This window comes from Plecotus auritus (genome assembly GCF_963455305.1).
Source record: "Plecotus auritus genome assembly, chromosome: 6".
NCBI classification, from domain to species: domain Eukaryota; kingdom Metazoa; phylum Chordata; class Mammalia; order Chiroptera; family Vespertilionidae; genus Plecotus; species Plecotus auritus.
Window position 1 is genome coordinate 76,069,415 of NC_137773.1, and position 19,549 is coordinate 76,088,963.

General features: G+C 43.2%; 1 protein-coding gene across 3 annotated transcripts in view; it reads left to right on the top strand.

The window, feature by feature from the left end:
* The window catches only part of GALNT7 (polypeptide N-acetylgalactosaminyltransferase 7), a 142,407-nt gene that overhangs the window by 71,894 nt on the left and 50,964 nt on the right, over positions 1 to 19,549 (top strand). For all 3 annotated transcript variants that reach the window (XM_080673284.1, XM_080673282.1, XM_080673283.1), the window contains exon 2: positions 7,248 to 7,708. In XM_080673284.1, the coding sequence (XP_080529410.1) occupies positions 7,248 to 7,708 (461 nt within the window). The remainder of the gene's footprint in view (positions 1 to 7,247; positions 7,709 to 19,549) is intronic.

Here is a 19,549-nt window from a genome sequence, read left to right on the forward strand (position 1 = left end):
AAGGCTCGGAACACGTCTGTCTATTCCGCCGCCATTATTCCCTCTCCCCAAAGTCAGTTTTATATTGAGGTGTTCCTCATTTCCTTAGTCCATGAAGAAACATGCCCTTAGTACCCACTGTCTACCCGGTGCTTGGGACACACAGATTAATACACTCTCACAATCCTCAAGGAGCCCTCAGTCTAATTGGGGAGAAATATGTCAACAGATCCTAAGGCAGATCCAGAAGAGCAGTGCTAGTTAACATTCACCTGACTGGAAGGAGGCAGGGGGGTTACCTGGAGCCCATCCCTGCATTTAGAACTGCTGGCCTGAACCAGTGGGTACTAAAATGGTAATTTCACACTTCACAATCAAACATTAGAGATTGTAGTGTGAACACAGAGATGGATTTTGTATGAAATCTCCCTTTTTTTCACTTGTAATTTTAATTTACATGTTGAAAATTGACAGTTTTTATTACTCACAAATTTGCCGTTTACCCTGATACCTTTAAAAAATGCAGTGTGTTGATATGGTTTTAAGGTTTTTAAAATTTTATTATAATTTTAAGCAACTTGATCACTTACTTTAGTTGAACTCAATTTTGTTTTAAATTGTAATATTACTTTTGAGGAAATGTAATGGATTTTACTACCCATGCTTACTGATATCACTGTCAAAACCACTTTTAAACTATACCTAGTCACTGGAATAATCTACAGTATAAAAGATCAAATATAAAAATTAAAATACTTTTATATTTCAAAAGTTTTTCTTTTTAGTATAGCCTCTTATCTCTAAAGCATTTTAAGTAAATATATATCCTATAAAGAAATTCATGCTCGACTGGTGTGACTCAGTGGTTGAGTGTCAACCCATGAACCAGGAAGTCATGGTTCGATTCCCAGTCAGGGCATATGCCCGGGTTGCGGGCTCAATCCCCAGGGTGGAGCATGTAGGAGGCAGCTGATCAATAATTCTCTCTCTTCATTGATATTTCTGTTTCTCTCTCCCTCACCCTTCCTCTCTGAAATCAGTAAAAAAATATTTTTTTAAAAAAGAATACCGAATGAAAATCCAAATCTGCAAATGCTGACTCACTAGTTGCATAACTATGAGATTGATTGGGAGACTCCTTTATAGTGGAAATCTCCCTCTTATTAAGATGACTGATTAAATGTTCAAAAATGTGATACAGCCAACTTTTTAGGAAGACACATATTAAATTCCACTTATTCACAATAGTACAGGATAGATCTGTATTATATCCTGTATTTATATTTTGCTTATTTGGTTAAGGAGGGGTGGTATTTAATTGACTCAAAGTGCCCTTTTATGAACCTGGTAAAACTTTCTAGTAGGTGGTTAGAACTGCAGCCCTAGCTTACCCATTTGTAACTGTGGTTGCCATAGTATACCATAAATTTTGAGAGGGAAAGAAAAAGGAGTAATCATTAGCTGTTATGTAATAGCAGCTCTTCACAGTCCGGAGTCTCAGTGATTCAGTTCCTAGGGTAGGTCTGGGTCGGGCTGGCTTACTGTGTAGTGCTTAGCCTTGAACCAGTGGTTACCCTACCCTGTTTCTTCTGAACCCCAGCGCCTCTTTGTTTTTACCACCTCCCTCTCTGTTCTCTCTGCCCCTGTTTCTTCTCCTTTAAGGTGAGTATGTGCAGCTAGAGAAAGGATGCGGATGTGATGTTTTCTAAGTAAAGGTGTTTTTTAATCAAGAGGGTTTTTAAATCATAAAATTAAATTTGACTTATTATGTTTTCAAGTTCCGTGGCTCATACAGAGTGATAACCAAATACTGTACATCTTGTTAGCAGTGGCCACTTCCTATAGCTAAATTGTAATTTCTCGAGAGATCGTGAGACTGCAGAAGCTTATCATGAAGGGCTTAGTTTTCCAGGGTTTACCTAAAATTTCAAATCCAAACAAGTCTATATTACTTTCATTTGCTCTGAAGACCATTTTTCTAAATCCTTTCATATTCATATCTTTTCTATAAAGGCATGGCCACCTTGGACAAATATCACATCTAAGTAAGATATAGGGGTGAGGGAGGAACATTGTAAATTGTAAGGCATAAAGTGTATTCTGACCTGATTTCTGATAATCCCATATTTCCATCTGGTGATACATGATTTTATTTTTTAGTGCATTTCCACCTTTATGAACATACTGATTTTAGAAGATTATCTACTGATTCTCTTTTCCATTTCTAGTCACCAGTGATTCATTGACTGTAAATTAGCTGGTGCTTATGAAGGCATCACAGTACCAGTGAGTCACAAAGGCATCTGCTAATTTTCATTCACTCTCAGAAAAGAATAAGTAGTTTTCCTCCTCAGGGGAGTTGAGTGATTATACTGCTTCATAGCCATTCTTTGAATCATATAACATTAAGATTTGACATGATTATTCTTAATTGACTTGGGACTAGACAGACAAGTTTCATATTTGGTTTTCCCTTCAGATTTAATAACATACAGGCTTTGAGAAGTGAGCAAATTCATTTTTTCTGCTGAATTTTACATAGCATTATTAAGAGTACAATACTGTGCAGAGAATATAAAGTTATGTCCTATTCTCTTGCTGAATCCATAAAGTATTGCCAGAAAGCTTATCTAAGCTCCCCTTTCCCATTTCATATTCTCCATTATCTCTTTCCTTTTTCTTCTCAGAATCTCTCTCAAACCAAAGAAGAATTTTTAGGATTCATTTATTAATTCAGTAAATATTTACTGAGGGTTTACATGCCAGGATAAGCATTGGGAATGCAATGGTGACAAGCATGATTGCACCCTTTCATAGAATTTATAGTCTAGTGCAGGGGTCAGGAGCCAAATCTTTCCCACCGCCTGTTTTTGTAAATAAAGTGTTATTGGAACACAGCCATATCCATTCATTTACATATTGTCTGAGGCTGCTTTTGCACTATAATGGCAGGCTTATATTTAAATAATTGCTCCAGAGACCCTACGGTCTGCAAAGCCTAAAATGTTTACCAGTTGGCCCTTTACTGATAAAAGTAACCAATCCCTGCTCTGATAGGTATGGTGGGGAAATAAGTTCAGGTGGGAACCTGAACAGCCTTATCAACCTTGTTAAGCAGAATGAATTCTCCTGGGGGAAGTGGGCTGGTGGTGAAATGTTGTGAGAAGAGAACGTATTTTAGACATCACTGTGGCTGCTGGGTAGAAAAATAATGAAGAAAGACAATGCATTGTTAGAATAAGAAACACCAAACAAAGCATTGGTTAAGAGCACGGGCTCTTGAGACAGACAGCCTAGATTCAAATTTTGACCTCCACTATGTACTGATTCTGATGTTAGGTAACTTCTCTGTCAGATTTTCTGTCTGTAAAATAGGGATGGTAATTATAGAAATTAATTCTTGGGATTAAGTTATATATGTGAAGCACTTAAACTATAGTATTTGTAATTGTCTATATTATTGCTGTTGTGGTAATCCTGTTAAGAGGTAAGGGTAGAGGAGAGAAGTGGTCAGATGCAGGAGCTATACAGGTGATAGGATTGGCAGGAATTCATGAGTGATTGGATGTCAGTAGGGTTGATACAAGAGAATAGGAAGTGAGGATGAAATGCAGGTGTGTACTTGATCAGTTGAGTGGATGGTGGTTCTAGTCCCCAAAGTAAGAAAGACAGTAATTGAAACAGGTTTATAATGAGGGGTCAATGTTAAGTTCAGTTTGGGGTTTCTTAAATTGAGGTACCAGGTTGATATAAGCAGAAATGATCAGGAAGCAGTTGACGATAAGGTCCAAAGATCAGAAGTGTGGTGTGGGCTAAAGAAATGGAAGTAGGAATGATCAGTATAAATCTGGTTGTCTAGTTTAGAAGCAGTATAATGCAGAATGAAGGTGGAATGACAGATAGGCTTTTAACAGAACTGTAGAGAACACCAATAGTTAAAATTTAGACAAAGAACCCTTATGTTAAGAAAAGATCAAAATAGTTTTTGGAGGAAGATAAGCATGAAGTGTGAGTCCATTAAATATTTCCTTGTTGAGGTAGCTGAATTTGATAAATATTTAAATTTGCAATTTTTATGTAGGCATAGGCCAACCTACACTATACTATCTATAATAATAAAAACGTAATATGCTAATTAGACTGGACATCCTTCCGGACGTCCTTTCTTCCAGACAAAGCAGCTGCAGGTGGGGGCCGAGGCAGAAGCAGCAGAGGCCCCAGGCCATGGTGGTGGTGGCTGCGGGGGCGGGGGAGGGGGAGCTGGGGCCAAGGCCCTTGCAAGAATTTCGTGCATCAGGCCTCCACTGTATTTTATAATTTGGCTCTCTTGAATTCATGTACCATCATATTCCACATTCTTCCAATATGTAATTTTTCCCCTATGAGATATTAGGCAACATAGTGGATGCTATGGTTATGGATGTTGACATCTGATGACCTATTTAATCTACTTTTTTTATATTTTTTGACATTTTCTTCCCCTCATTTTTTACCTCCCAGTTACTGATTTACTGGAGCCTTGATGTAAAAAATTGAAAAGGGGGAGAATGTGTTTCTCCTTTTTGGGGTCCAGTATCTTAGAGTTTTATAATGATTTCTCTATTTCAGTTTGTTTACAACACTGCCATAAGTGAGTATAATTTTGGAAAAAGCCAGGAGATAAATTGGAGAAATGGACACTTTTTCCAACATCACAATCACTTCTCAGCTTTGGTGCATGCATCTCTAATACAGTGAGGTTTGGCTTCCTCTCCTTAGTAAGAGTTAATTCTCAAAAGAACCCTCAAGACTTCATGAATATAAGATTTCTGGCAGGACTGCCTCCTATCTCTTCACCTCTGATCCTTATTAGGGCTCACAGGTCAGGCTCCAGCTAAGTCCCTCCTGGAGGGTGCGCTGATCAGAAAGGCCTGATCCAGAAGCTTTATCTGCTTATAACACATGCCTACAGGAAGGCATCATATTTATAGAATCAGGTTGAGTGTTGCATTTTTTATGTTCAGTTTTGTGTTATCAGAGAAAAATTGTGAAACAACTTGAAATGGACCAAAAAGATTACTGGGTATACTATCTGACTCAGCTTTCTAATGTTACCTCGCCCTTTTATTATCTTTGAGCTCTTTTACAACCCTGTAAATGATAGAAAACTGAAAGTAATGCAAAAGTTTCCTGTTCATTGAAAAGGAAATTGTGTACTGTGGAATGGAATTGGTTATTGCCCTGTGGATAGCTACCAATTTTACCAGTTTTGCATCTACTTGTAAATTCTTTTTTTTTTTTAATTTTGAGATTTTAATTGACCAAAAATCTATTCCAATCTCACAGTGCCAAACTGTAAGTGGTCCTGAGTGCTCCCTTTTTGCTGTATTCTTGATGTTTATATATTTGTCTATTCCTTGAATTTACCTTTCAACCAGTTATAACATCTATGGATTTCCCTTTTAATAAATGAATCAGTTGAACTCTATGTCGCATGTGCAAAAAGAATTCTCGCTATATATACACATGTATGTTTATACAAGCATATAACATCTCTAGAAAAATTCATAGAAACTGCTGGCTATGATGGCCTCTACAGAAGGGAAGGCAGGAAAACTTGCTTTTTACAATTTGCCCTTTTGAATCCTTTGGATTTTGTATCATATGCTTATATTAACTAAACAAAGAGATAAAAATTTAAAATTCATTACTGAACTCTAAAATCAGTTCTTAGCTAGCTCTTACCAAAACATCAACATCAACTAGATTCACATTTGAATTAACTGACTCTTTGAAAGATCTTTGTCCCTAAATAAACTACCAGTACATAACAACCTACCTGTCAACATCCTACCTAGAGCCTTATTTCTGTACCTTTTAAAGCAAAGCTTTCAACTCTGTTTTTAAGGTAACTCTAACACTGGAGAAACATTTGTTCAGATGGTACCTATTCTATTCGGAATCTATTAAAGGATCACAATCTTAGTGTAGAGTGAGGTGGTAGACCAATTAGCCTGTTTTGCAGTCGTTCTAAATTCACATTATAAATTCACCTTGCCTCTTGCCCAGCTCTGCATACTCAATAATTCCCCTGGTCTAATTATAGCTAGTGGCTCTCCCTTTAAGCTAGAGGTTCTCAAGCTCAGATGCACAGTGAAATCTCCTGGGAGCTTTTAAAAATCAGGATGCCCAGAACAATTAAATCATAAAGTCTGGGGGTGGGAAAGTGGTACATTTTAAAGCCACTGAGATGATGCTCAGGTTGAAAATACTGCTTCATGCAGAGAACAGTACTGTTTTAGCAGAAACTTCATATACTGCACCTTGGGAGCAAAAGCACTGTGAGTCTCGGACTGGAAGAGCAGCATTCGTGATGAGGAGGGTCCACACAGAAAGGGGGGGTAGGGGGGCAGCCTTTACTGAGTCTCCTTACATGCAGAACCTATTTTCCCCTGGGCCACCTCTGGAATGAGAAAAAGAAGGGATTGGGTGTGATTTAAAAGCCCAAACTGACTTGGTTACAGTTATTAGAGCTTTTAAAGAAATTAGTTCTCAATTCAGCTGAGGTTTCACTGAATAGAAAATGCCAAATTGGGACTGCTGGGTGCATATGCCTGCCTTGTTCCTCTGCCATTAGGGGCATGTAGCCAGCCTAGTGACGGGTGGCATCTAATACCGCTGCCACCATATGGCTGAATTACTGACGCAAAGTTATATTTGTCATACACCGGTCAGCTGGGAAAACCACATATTGTACATCTAGAGGCCCGATGCACGAAATTCATGCAAGAGTAGGCCTTCCTTCCCCCAGCTGCTGGCACTGGCTTCCCTCTGGAACCCGGGACCCGGGCTTCCCTCACAGCCCCAGCTTCATCCCGAAGGTCATCCAGAAGGACATCCGGTCTAATTAGCATATTATGCTTTTGTTATTATAGATGTGACCTATTAAGTGTCTATTTTTGTCAAAGGTCCTAGAACTTGACTGCTCTACCCCACAACACTGGGCTTTGTGAAGAGGTCTTTGGTAGAGAGTTTTAGAAGGGGAGAAGTAAACAATGCATTTCCTTGGGGATGGTAAGGCAGGGAAATAGTCTATCTCTTGGCATGCCCTTCACTCCCTGAAAGAAATCTTCTCATGGGAAGTCCTGATTACTGGCCTGCTTCTGTTTCATGCTTTAAGCCGTTTTATTGTTGCCTCCGCCATTTTTAAAACATGAAAATTGGTATCATGAACTCTGCTGTGGTTTGCCTTCATGTACTCATTGTATATCCCCCTCCCTTTTGTATAGGAAGACAGAGATGTCAATAACCCCATGCCTAACCGAGGAGGCAATGGACTAGTTCCTGGGGATGACAGATTCAAACCTGTGGTACCCTGGCCTCATGTTGAAGGAGTAGAAGTGGACTTAGAATCTATTAGAAGAAAAAACAAGGCCAAAAATGAACACGAGCACCATGCTGGAGGAGAGAACCAGAGAGACATAATGCAGAGGCAGTATCTCACTTTTAAGCCTCAGACATTCACCTACCGGGATCCTGTGCTACGCCCCGGGATCCTCGGTAACTTTGAACCCAAAGAACCTGAGCCTCATGGAGTGGTTGGTGGCCCTGGAGAGAATGCCAAGCCATTGGTTTTGGGACCAGAACTCAAACATGCAGTTCAAGCCAGCATTAAAGAGTTTGGATTTAACATGGTGGCAAGTGACATGATCTCCCTGGACCGCAGCGTCAATGACCTACGGCAAGAAGAGTAAGCACACGTCCTCTTCTTTCTAAAACGGGGGCTGCTGTTGTTTGATAGAGATTTAGTCAGATGCTTGGAATGGAGAGAATATCTGTGCCTTTATTTCAAGGAAATAAGCGGATCTTTGGTCCGCAAAATGGCCAGAAGGAAGAGAGCTCTCCATTTATGTCTGCTATGATACGGAAGGTATGTCATAGAGAATTCTGGGATCTTCCCCATGAGCCTTGCCCAGAATCTGGTCCTCAGACTGGCATCAGGCTGTGAGATTTTTGGTACCAGTCCACAATGAGAAAATGCACTTGCACCAGGATGTAAATCAACTACTAAATACTTTGTTTAGTTCAACTGACAACTTCATGACAAAATTTTGTTGGTGTGTTGCTTTTCATTCTGGATCTAGCTCCTTATTTTGTTGTGGAACAATAGCAAATAGTAACACTGCTCTAGCCTAATACAATTAACCAGATAGTTATGTGTCCATTCATTTTTTCCCCCTCAACAACAAAACTCCTGAGTATGCAAAGGGAGCACGCAGGCAGATAAAATTATGGACTAAACTTTCAAATTCTTTTCCTGTAGTTTAATTTAAAATAAAAGATTTCCAAGTCTTAGCTTTCAATAGGTGGTAATTATGGAATGAACTCAAAGCTTTTCTCTTTCAGTTTATTCAATACTGGTTCTACTCCTCTAGGATCTAAATCGTGTCCATTAATGTGGATGCATATTTAATTCACTGCTACTAGAAAACTCACAAAATGTATTCCTAGTGATGCATTATTTACTAATCCTCATTTTAAAAGCTTAACACAACACGTGCACGCATGCACACACACAGCAGCATTCTTTACGACCACAAAGTAAAATTTTGTACCTAATGTAGTGCTACTCAGTAGACTTTGGACGTTAATGTTTATTGGAAGAGTGAGGGGGCGGGTGAATGAAATATGTGAAAATGTAGAAGGTGTAGAAGTATAGAGCCATGATGGTGAGAGGCATAACCTCTTCTACGGACAAGTGTTAGAGCATCTTAAGGAACTATAAAGGGAGAACCTTGGATCAATTTATTCCTAACCAAAGTAAAAATTTGCTTTGTTATAGGGTTGCCAAATTCCACAAATGGAAATAGAGGTCTCTCAGTTAAAACTGAATTTCAGATAGCAATGAAAAACATTTAGTATAAGTATGTCCCAAATGGTGTATGGGACATGCTTATACTTAAAAATTTTATTATTTATCTTAAATCCAAATTTAACTAGATGTCCTATATTTTATTTGGCAACTCTTCCCTTTCAGCACAGTGAAGATGGTTCTTAGAGAGCTAGAACTGTCCTGCACATACCCTTTAAATCCATAACAGGATCTGCAGTTCCTCCTCTGGAGTGTGTCCCAGTAAAATACAGCACTCGTCTCTGTTACAGAGGTTCTCCAAGAGCCTGCTGATGGCATTCTCATCACTGTAACGCGGAAAGGATGGGGACGGTCTAACATTTATTGACTTTCCACAACATGCCTGAACTTACCATAAGTTATCTTATTTCATTCTCACAATGAAACTTGAGAGAGTTCTTACCTGTGTTTGTAAAGTCTGAGACAGAGTTGTGCCTTCTTTGTGTTCGCCTAGCAGAATGGTACAGCTGTGCTTCCACCAAGGTGGTGTAGTGTGAGAGCCCCTTCTCTTTCCAGCACACACCTCAAGGTGTGGCAGTGTGCCTCAGTGCAGTGTTACCGTCAGAGGGTAAGCTCGGTGTAGAAGCTGAGATTTTAGCACATGAGTTATTTACAAAAGATACGTCTTTTCAAACACCAGTATAAATCTAGCTCACTTTTCTATATAAGAAACATGCTAAGAAAATCAAATGACGTACAAGGCAGAGCAGTACCCAGGATTAGAGTTATCCTCTATGCCTCCCTCTCCTTCACCCCTCACATCCATTCTGTCTGCAAGACCTCTTGTTGCTGCCACCAAACCATGTCTCAGATCATGTCTGAGTTCCCTTCTCCCATCTCCACCACCCGCACCCAAGTCCAGGCCCCCATCTCTCTCGGACTCTTGCAAGAGCCTATTCTCTCCATTTCTACTCTTGCCTCCAACCTTACTCACACAGAAGCCAGTGTGGTGTTTGGTCCCACAAATGTAGCTTATCTAAAACCATTCTTTGCCTTCCCAGTGAACCTGAAATAAAACCCACCTTCCTAACCAGCAGCAGTCCCCATGCCGGGACCCTTCCCTGCCTTGCCAACCTCGACAGCTACGATACTCCTTGCCCACGGTGCTCCAGCTGTGTCAGCCCTTCCCATTCCTTGGCGGCTGCTCTTCCCTCCTGCAGGAATGAGTTTCCCTTCTTGAGGCCGGCGCCTTCCCATCCTTTAGGTCCCAGGTGAACCTCTTGAGCCATGCTGTCTAATTTGGTAATGCCCTGCTTTATTTTCTATGACTGCCCTCTGGCCATTTCTTTCATAGCATTCATCAAGTTTTGTAACTAGATATTGGTTTATTTAGTTGTTTATTGATTACCTTTCTTACTAGAAGATAAGCTCTTGAGAGCAATGAATATGTCTGTTTTCTTCACCAGCTACTTTGAGTAACTGACAACTAGGAGGTTGGTAGTTCTCAGTTGGTTAATATCTGTCGAAAGGATGGAGGGAAAGGTGGGTGGATGGATGGATGGATGGATGAAATGGATGGATGGATGGATGGATGGATGGATGGATGAAATGGATGGATGAAATCTTCCAGGGTTCAAACCTTGGCTTCATTAACAGATATGAGATCTTAGACCAGTTATTTACCCTCTCTAACCCTTAATTATATAATCCTTAAAATAGGTCTAACAATACCTGTCTCTAAGGATTGGTGTTATACTTAAATGACATTAGAAACTTAACTCTTATTGGCTGTTTATATTGATGTGGCACATTTGAATGTTTTCAGTTACTATTTAACTTTGATGTCTCTGTTGCTTTTTGGAAAACATAAATGTCACACACCGCCTTATCTGTATCATCTTCCACAATGGCAAATCCTTCATCTCGCCTTTGATCATCTTAGACACAACGGTTGCAACCCTTCCAGCTCTCCGAATCTTCCTTGCTCTCCTGCAGTTTCCTTCCTTTCTGTCTGTCTTTGTCTCTCCCTCCCTCGCTCCCTTCCTTCCTTTCCATGGTGCATCTCTCCTTTTTCCTTCTCTCCTCCCTTTTTTTTCTTCTTCCTTCCTTCCTTCTTCCCTCCTTTCTTCCTTCATTCCTTCTTTCTCCCATGTTTTGCCAATTGTTCCCCATGTTCTTTTTTCTTGCACAACTGGAACAGTTCCTAGAAATAGGATTATTGAAAATTTCTGTTTGTCATTCCTCTATGTATGTGTGTCCAATCAAATAAAAGGACCCAAGGCCATCTTAGCAGATGCTCGCAAACCCCTCTTTAAAATTCTCTACTAGTGAGAAACTTTTTTTTTATACTTCAAAATACTCAAACATGATAACCCCCAGAAACTTTTAAAAAACGGAATACAGATTATTTTTTAAACTTGATTCTTTCTCGGACTTTTTAAAAAATGAAATAGGCTTCATTCCTCTTTGAGTACATAAAATTCAGTGTAGAGTAGTGAATAATTTCTAAGGAGTTACTAATAAATGAGAATGTGGACAGTCAAGAATTTTCTCTGAAAAAAAAAAAGCCAACAACAAAGAAAACACCCCTAAGTTTTGTACATTATTTAATATGCATTAGCACTTCCCTGCTTTTACTGGCAACATGCACCATGTTAAAAACAAAACATACATCCATATCTCACACACACACCCTCCTTCATACCTTCATACTCATTCCTTGTGGAGAGCATGCTGCAAGGAGCCCATCAGAGACTGGCTTAGCATTGCTGACTTTCTGAAGCTTTAGAATATAGGCCTTATCAGCCTTGTTCTCTTGCCTCTGTCAGACATATAAATGTGCCACCTGCCTTGCTTGGAAACTACTGCTGTGGGCAGTTTGTCCAGCTGTGACATCTGACACTGTGGTTAACTTGTTCGTTTTTGTGGCTTCTCCATAGTCTTTTCAGATGAATGTTCTTTTCCTTTCCTTACAAGCTAGACAGAACTGCCCAGCTGCCAGCATGACTCATAGTTGTGTATGTTACAGCTTTGAATTACATTCTCTGGCTGAGTAATTTACTGGCTGTTGATTACTTGTTAAGAGTGAGTAACAGTATTTTGCATGAACTGGAGGCCCTCTTTTTTAAAAACTTGAGCCAAGAATGACTTCACTTGCCTTCACACTTACTTTCTATTTTAAAAAATATTATTTTCTTCACAGTTCAACAGATATTGAGTATGTCCAATGAGCAAGGCACTGTGCTAGCCCACCGGGGGATGAAACAATGAGAAAAATATAGTCCCTGCCTTCAAAGGGTTCACCATCTACCCCTGGAGAGGGGAAACGATACCGTAATATAAAAGCCATAGGAAAAGCGTGAGCTTCATGGCACGGTTCAGAGGAATGAGAAGCCACGTGGAGTTACAGGGGAGTCAGAAAAAGAGTCATTGCCTGGCCAGTGTAGCTCAGTGGTTGAGCATTGACCTATGAACCAGAAGGTCACGGTTTGATTCCTGGTCAGGGCATATGCCTGGATTGCGGGCTTGATCCCCAGTGTGAGGTGTGCAGGAGGCAACTGATCAATGTTTCTCTCTCATCATTGATGTTTCTATCTCCCTCTCCCTTTCTCTCTGAAATCAATTTTTAAAAAAAAATTTTTTTTTTTTTTAAAGAGCAAATGATTCATGGAGGGGAATTCAGGGACAGACCCTGGAAGATAAGTAGGGTTCCCCCAAGAAGAGGTTACAAATATTGCAGATGTGAAGATAGACATTGGCTAGGAGTAAAGCAAGTAGTATCGATTACTTGGATCAGGAAGTGTTTGTAGAGAAACAAAGCTGATAGGTAGGTTCATGTTTAGAAGACCACGATGCCATGTACAAAGCCTGTACTGAAGTTGGTAGTCAGGGGAGACCCACTGAGTGTTTATAAAGGGAACTTTAGGAATAGCAGAGTGGTAGAGGTGTCTAGAGTGAATTGGGGGTGGAGACCTGTTAGAAGCTTAATAGCATTACAGCGGGAACTTCAGTGAAGGTTACAGACCAGAAAAAGGAGACTCAATGTAAGAGAGGCCTTGTTAGCTGATCGAGTGGAGAGAGGAATTAAAGCTAAATCCAAAGCCTTGAAGCCTAGTAACAGAAAGAATGGTGCCATTGACAGAAATAGGGTGGATGGAATTGAACAAGCTTTTCTGCCCACAACTGGATTGCCTCAATCAGTTGGTTCCCTGGCTTTAGAGGAATTCACACAGAGCCAGTCAAGGAGCCTGTTTGTGGGGAGAGGTGGAAAGTTCTATTTGTGAATATAGTAGATTTTTCTTCTAATAAAATTTGGGATTTCATTTTCTTTACTGTGAGCTAACTGCTGATGCAAATTCATGGAAATTAGGTTTGCCCTTTTTTCAGCCCAAGAAGACAGACAATCAGAGGCATATAATGCGAACAATTTTGTTTCAAACAAATGAATTAAATATTTTGACTTTTTGAACAAATTCATCTGTTTTTAAAATTTAACCTTTCCTCCTACCTACATATCTATTGCATTTCTATTTTGTAGAAAGTTATGTTAGTTGCATTTACAAAGTGAAATAATAGACATTAAGGTGCTTCAAAAATTCTAAGAGCTATGCAAATGTTAGTTATTAATAACTTCCTTGCATTTGTGGGAAATTGAGGGGTGTTTTAAAAAGAGATTTTGAGATTTTAGTTTAGAATACACTTATACTTTATACACCAGATAATTTTCTTCTTACCTGATTTCAAAATGCTGATTTTAATACTCTTAATTTTATTTAAGGTGAATTATGGTCATGAGCTTTTTCCCCCTCAATCCATGTTAAAGGCTCTCTTTGATACTTTTGTTTAGAAAGTAGTGCTGTAATTACAGAATAAATGCTATTTTCAAAACATTGATTTAATTGAAATGCTATAGATTCTTGTTTAATTTCAGTTTCTACATATTCTGACCCAGGGGTTTCAGTTAGAGCTCACTGAATCTCTAAGGACTTGATCAAAGTGATTAAAACAAATCAGAATAATATACACATCATATGCGCGCACATGCACACATACACACATCTGAATCGCATATATGCATATATATTTCAGTATTTTGTCCCAGTTTCTATTATCAGATTATATGGTGGTTCCATATGACCCCATCTAAACTACACTGGTCACAATTATTAACAGGCGATCCTTTTCTCTCATAGTTTGCCCAAAATATGTCTCATCTCTCAAACTGCTATTTGATCTAATCTGTAGGAAGCACATTTGAAACTGGTTTAGATGACCCTTGATGGATGTGTTGCTTGCTTTATGTCCAGAAATTATTATTTTCTAACTGGCCTAAGAAATTTTACTCTTAGAAGCTACTTTTTGTGAGGTCAGAGTTTTTCCAGATTTAAAAAAATTTTACTCTTAGAAGCTACTTGTTGTGCGTTCTGAGGTTTTTCCAGATTAACTTTAAAGAGAAATTGTGTTCTGATGCCTGGTTTCTTCTTTCTCCTTAGCATACACACAGACACAAACACATACAGCCTTTGCCCTTTGGGATTATCTCAGTTATGAGGGCAGAGCTGACTTTTGTTTAAGGTCCTGGCTGCCAACGAGATGTATTTAGCCAAATTGAAATTATTATAGTGATCAGGGAGTAACTTAAGTCACCCCAATTTCCACAGAAGTTTTAGAAGGGTACCACATTTATGGAGTAAGCCTACAAAAAATGGGAACAGGTTTGTTGCTCTAAGCCACCATTAGAAAGTAGCAGCAATCTTGAATCCCCCCTCTCCATGTTAGCATTTTAGGGTGGCTCACTTCTCTCGGCAAAAACATTCTTCTAATGTGGAGACCTCATATGGTTGATGTTATGCCCAGATTTCATGATCCCCAAAGACCACCAGGGAGCCGAGTCCGATGCAAAAGCAAAGAGCCTTTAATCGAGCTAGCTCGAGCCCAGTCCCCCCCCCCACTCACACACCAGCACAGCGGCGAGGTGGAGAGAGAGAGAGAGAGAGAGCCCAAGACCCCAAACGCGCTGATTTATAGGGGGCCTGGGAGAGGTAGGAGGGGTGAGGTAGTGTGGCCTCCGCTGATTGGTTGGGGTCAGGTTGCACATGGGGGCAGGGCGCGGCTTACTTTCCTCTTGCATTTCTATTGGCTAATTCAAAAGTGTGGGTTGGGCTCTTGGAGAGGTTCTAGGGCGGGAACCTGACTCCACAAGGTGGAGGACATGGAACAAAAGGAACATGGAGTCGGTCTCTCCCCGCCCTTTCATTCCCCCCTTGTCTTGAAACTTACAGGCCCAATCATGGGTCGGTTTGTATTTCTACTGAACAACATTCCTGGGTCACGAGGGTACACCATCCCAAATTCCCTGCACTGATAAAATCGGAGTCCCCACGTCTTCCCGGTGTCCCATCCGGTAGCCTTCCTTCCCCCTCCAGCATCAGGCAGGTCGAGCACGCCATAGCTTGAGCTTGAGCGGGTTGCGTTGATCTCGATCGATGCTCCATTTGGTGACGAAGTCTTCCCGGATCACAGATGGGTCCGCTGACCGGATGTGAGTGTGATGGACCCAGGTCACGACACCATCTACCTTGAGAGCGGTGGGGGTCGTCAGCACCACAACGTAGGGACCCTTCCAACGTGGCTCAAGGGTCTCCCGGCGGTGTCTCTTGACGTAGACCCAGTCCCCGGGCTTATGCTGATGAGGAGTCGGGGCTGGGCCGGTCTCGTAGATAGCGCAGAGGTGCGGCCAAATGTCCTCGTGCGCCCTCTGGAGCCCTCTCAAGGAAAGAAACAGTTCTTGACTTTCAAATTCTGTAAGAAATTCGGCTTTAAGGTTAGGGATAATAGGGGGTGGCCGGACAAACATGATCTCATAAGGAGTAAAACCCAGGGTGTAGGGGGAGTTCCTAACCCGGTAAAGGAGAGCCACCCAGTCCCCGCCAGTCTCCATGGTCAATTTGGTAAGGGTCTCTTTTAGAGTTCTATTCATCCTTTCTACTTGCCCTGAGCTTTGGGGCCTATAAGCGCAATGCAATTTCCAATTTGCCCCAATGGCCTTGGCCACTGCCTGCGTTACCTGCGAGACAAAAGCTGGTCCATTGTCTGACCCTATCTCAGCGGGAAAACCTTACCTGGGCAAGATGTCTTCCAGCATATACCATCACCCCGTCTCCTCCTTTGCTTGGGGAAGCTTCCTAATGTGCTGTAACTCCTCCAGGGAATATCCTGGCTGAAATGGCAGAACTGGGTCTCCTGGGTCTGGGAGCTGTAGGGCCATGGTGAGGATCGGAGAAAGGGCTACTGCCTTGGCCGCCTGGTCAGCCCTGCGGTTTCCTCTTGCCACTGGGTTGTCAGCCTTCTGGTGTCCTTGGCAGTGTATGATGGCCAATTTGGCAGGGAGCCATAAGGCTGCTTTATAGTCCGCCCCTCTGCTGTTAGTAGCCCTCTCTCTTGGTAGATTGCCCCATGAACATGAGCAGTGGCAAACGCATACCAGCTGACTGTGTAGATGTTGAGCCGCTTTCCAGCTCCCAGTGTCAGGGCCTTGGTGAGGGCCACAAGCTCTGCTCTCTGGGCTGACGTCTCGGAGGCAGAGCCTCTGCCCATACAGTGTCCATTTCAGTGTCTACAGCTGCACCCGCATACCTGCTCCCGTCCCGTACGAAGCTGCTTCCATCCGTGAACCAGGTGACGTCTGCATCTGGAAGGGGCTGGTCGGTCAGGTCCTTCCGGAGCCCATTCACTTGCTCTAGGATTCCCAGGTCCTCATGCAGGGCCTCGTCGAAGATGGTGGGCGAGTTGTTGAACCCGAGGCAACTGAGTCCACGTCAGTTGTCTGCTGTAGCCCTCTATTGGAGAGGCTTTTTGGTGAAGCCGGTACTCATCCTCCAGCCTTATGGTCAGGACCTGAATGGGGTGGCCCTTGCCTTCAGTAACCTGAGGCCCCCCTTGTCTGAAAGTTATCTGAGCTCCGATCTTAGTGAGCAAGTCTCGTCCTAACAGTGGGTAGGGGCATTCTGGAATTACCATAAAAGAGTGGGATACCCAGCCCATCCCTAAATCCACCGTTCTTCGGGTAGTCCATGAATACTGGCTCATACCAGTTGCCCCTTGTACCCAAGACTTCTTATTTGTTAATTTTCCTTGAGGCGTACAGAGGACCGAGTGTTGCGCTCCGGTGTCGACAAGGAAGTCAATGGGGGTCCCCTCCACTTTAAGAGTTACCCTGGGCTCGGGGAGGGGATCCAAACCCCGACTCCCCTAATCACTCAGTTCATCTAGCTCCAGGACCTTCACTCGATCTGCTTCGCCTCCCTTTTTGCTGGCCCTTTTCGGGCACTCTTGTTTCCAGTGCCCCATCTCCCTACAGAAAGCACACTGATCTTTCTGCAGCTTCCGCCTCCCGCCCCGGGCGGTGGCCTTACCGTCCTCCTGGCTGCTGGTGAGTTGGCGGAGATGGCGGTTCCGTTCCTCGGAAGAGTCCGCGGTGGTGGCGAGCAGGATCTTAGCTAGGTCTCGGGTTTGTTTGCTGCTCACAGCCGCCGCAGCGTGAGCCTGCCTTTCTTCCGGGGGCTCCCTGTTATTATACACCTCGGCTACCTCCAGTAGGTCCTTTAAACTCTTGTCACCCAGCCTATCTAATTTTTGCAGTTTCTTTTTAATATCCCCAGCCGATTGGTTTACAAAGCTTATGATCACAGCTGCCTTGTTTTCAGGAGCTTCTGGATTCATGGGGGTGTAGGTGCTGTATGCCTCCATGATCCGTTCTAAAAAGACAGCTGGAGACTCATCCCTTTCCTGCTGAACATTCCCTACCTTGGCCAAATTAGTTGGCTTTCTAGCAGCCATTCGGAGACCCCCCATTAGAGTCTGGCGGTAGACCCGGAGCCTCTCCTTACCTTCTGCCGTGTTGAAATCCCATTCAGGCCTAGTTAAGGGAAAAGAGACATCTATCTGGACCGGGTTGGTGGTTGGGTTCCCATCCACGCCTGGAACCACTTTCCGGGCCTCATTGAGGATTCTTTCCCTCTCCTCAGTTGTGAACAGGACCTGTAAAAGCTATTGGCAGTCGTCCCACATGGGCTGGTGGGTGAAAAGGACAGAATCTAACAGATCAATAAGCCCTGCTGGCTTCTCAGAGAACTTAGGATTCTGAGCCTTCCAGTTGTAAAGGTCACTAGTGGCAAAAGGCCAGTCGTGATGGGGTTGATTGCCATCCGCATCTGGGGGCCCACCGGAACCGTAGCCGCTCCTGGAACTCCGCCCCCAGCCGCTCCCGGAACTCCGCTCCTCGTGGTGTCCGCTTCCCTTTGCATGGGAGGATCGCCCCCCTGTGGACTCCTAGGGGGCTGATATGAGGGAGGAAAGATTAGTTCCTCTTCAGTTCCCCCCTGAAAGACAGGGTAGAGGGGAGCTGATGGCGGGGTGAGATACTTCTTCTCCTTCACCTTCTCCGTTTCCTGCAAAGCAAGTATGGGTTTCGGCTCCAGGGGGCGCGGGGACAGAAAGGGCTTAAGCCAGGAGGGTGGATCTTCCATGAGGTCCTGCCAAGTAATAATGTAAGGGAGTTGATCAGGATGTCCCTTCTTGGGCTGAGAGACGATGTCCCTCACCCGGTGGATGGTGGGGAGGTCGAAGGTCCCCTCTGGCGGCCACCGACACTAAAAGTCGGCCACTCCCTAGAACAAAAAGTTTACCACCGGCCTTTCCGGACCTCTACACTGAGGTTGCTAGCTCTTCCCTTAACCTCTTTGAAATGATCAACCATAATGCTTAAAGGAGTGGTTTGAGTCTGTCCCATGATGTCTGTCAACAGAGTCCACAAAACAAAACAGAAAAACACAGACACAGACAAACAAAGGGCCCTTGAGACAATCTTTCCAACGCAAGTCCGTTGGAACAAAACTGACAAAACCGAAAGTGCGGACGACAGCCTCACGCCAATCGGTGGGAGTGACCCACCTCGTCCCAGAGGTTTGAGGGGAATACTCGTCCCTCCTGAAGGAGGATCGGGATGTCTCCCGATTCCTCCCGCCCGTGGTCCTCCGGTGCGTCCACCTAGACTGCTTCGGGCACTGCCAGAGATCCAGAAATGAGTTCACACAAGAGACAAGGAACAGACAGACACCTACCATGGCCAGTCAGACTCTCTGGATCGGGGGTCCCTTGAGGTTCTTGGGGATCCCGGGCGAGCCCCTAAATGTTATGCCCAGATTTCATGATCCCCAAAGACCACCAGGGAGCCGAGTCCGATGCAAAAGCAAAGAAAGAGCCTTTAATTGAGCTAGCTCGAGCCCAGTCCCCCCCCACACACACACACCAGCACAGCGGCGAGGTGGAGAGAGAGAGAGAGCCCAAGACCCCAAACGCGCTGATTTATAGGGGGCCTGAGAGAGGTAGGAGGGGTGAGGTAGTGTGGCCTCCGCTGATTGGTTGGGGTCAGGTTGCACATGGGGGCAGGGCGCGGCTTACTTTCCTCTTGCATTTCTATTGGCTAATTCAAAAGTGTGGGTTGGGCTCTTGGAGAGGTTCTAGGGCGAGAACCTGACTCCATGAGGTGGAGGACATGGAACAAAAGGAACATGGAGTCGGTCTCTCCCCGCCCTTTCAGTTGATAAGGTCCCTCCCACTCTCTGGTCATTTTCCAAGTTGCTCTATTAAAAAAAGACTTAGCTCCATTTCCCCTCCCCTTAGCCTCCCTACCCCCCACACTCCACCACCAATGCTCCCAAAGCATAAAGTGTGCCTGAT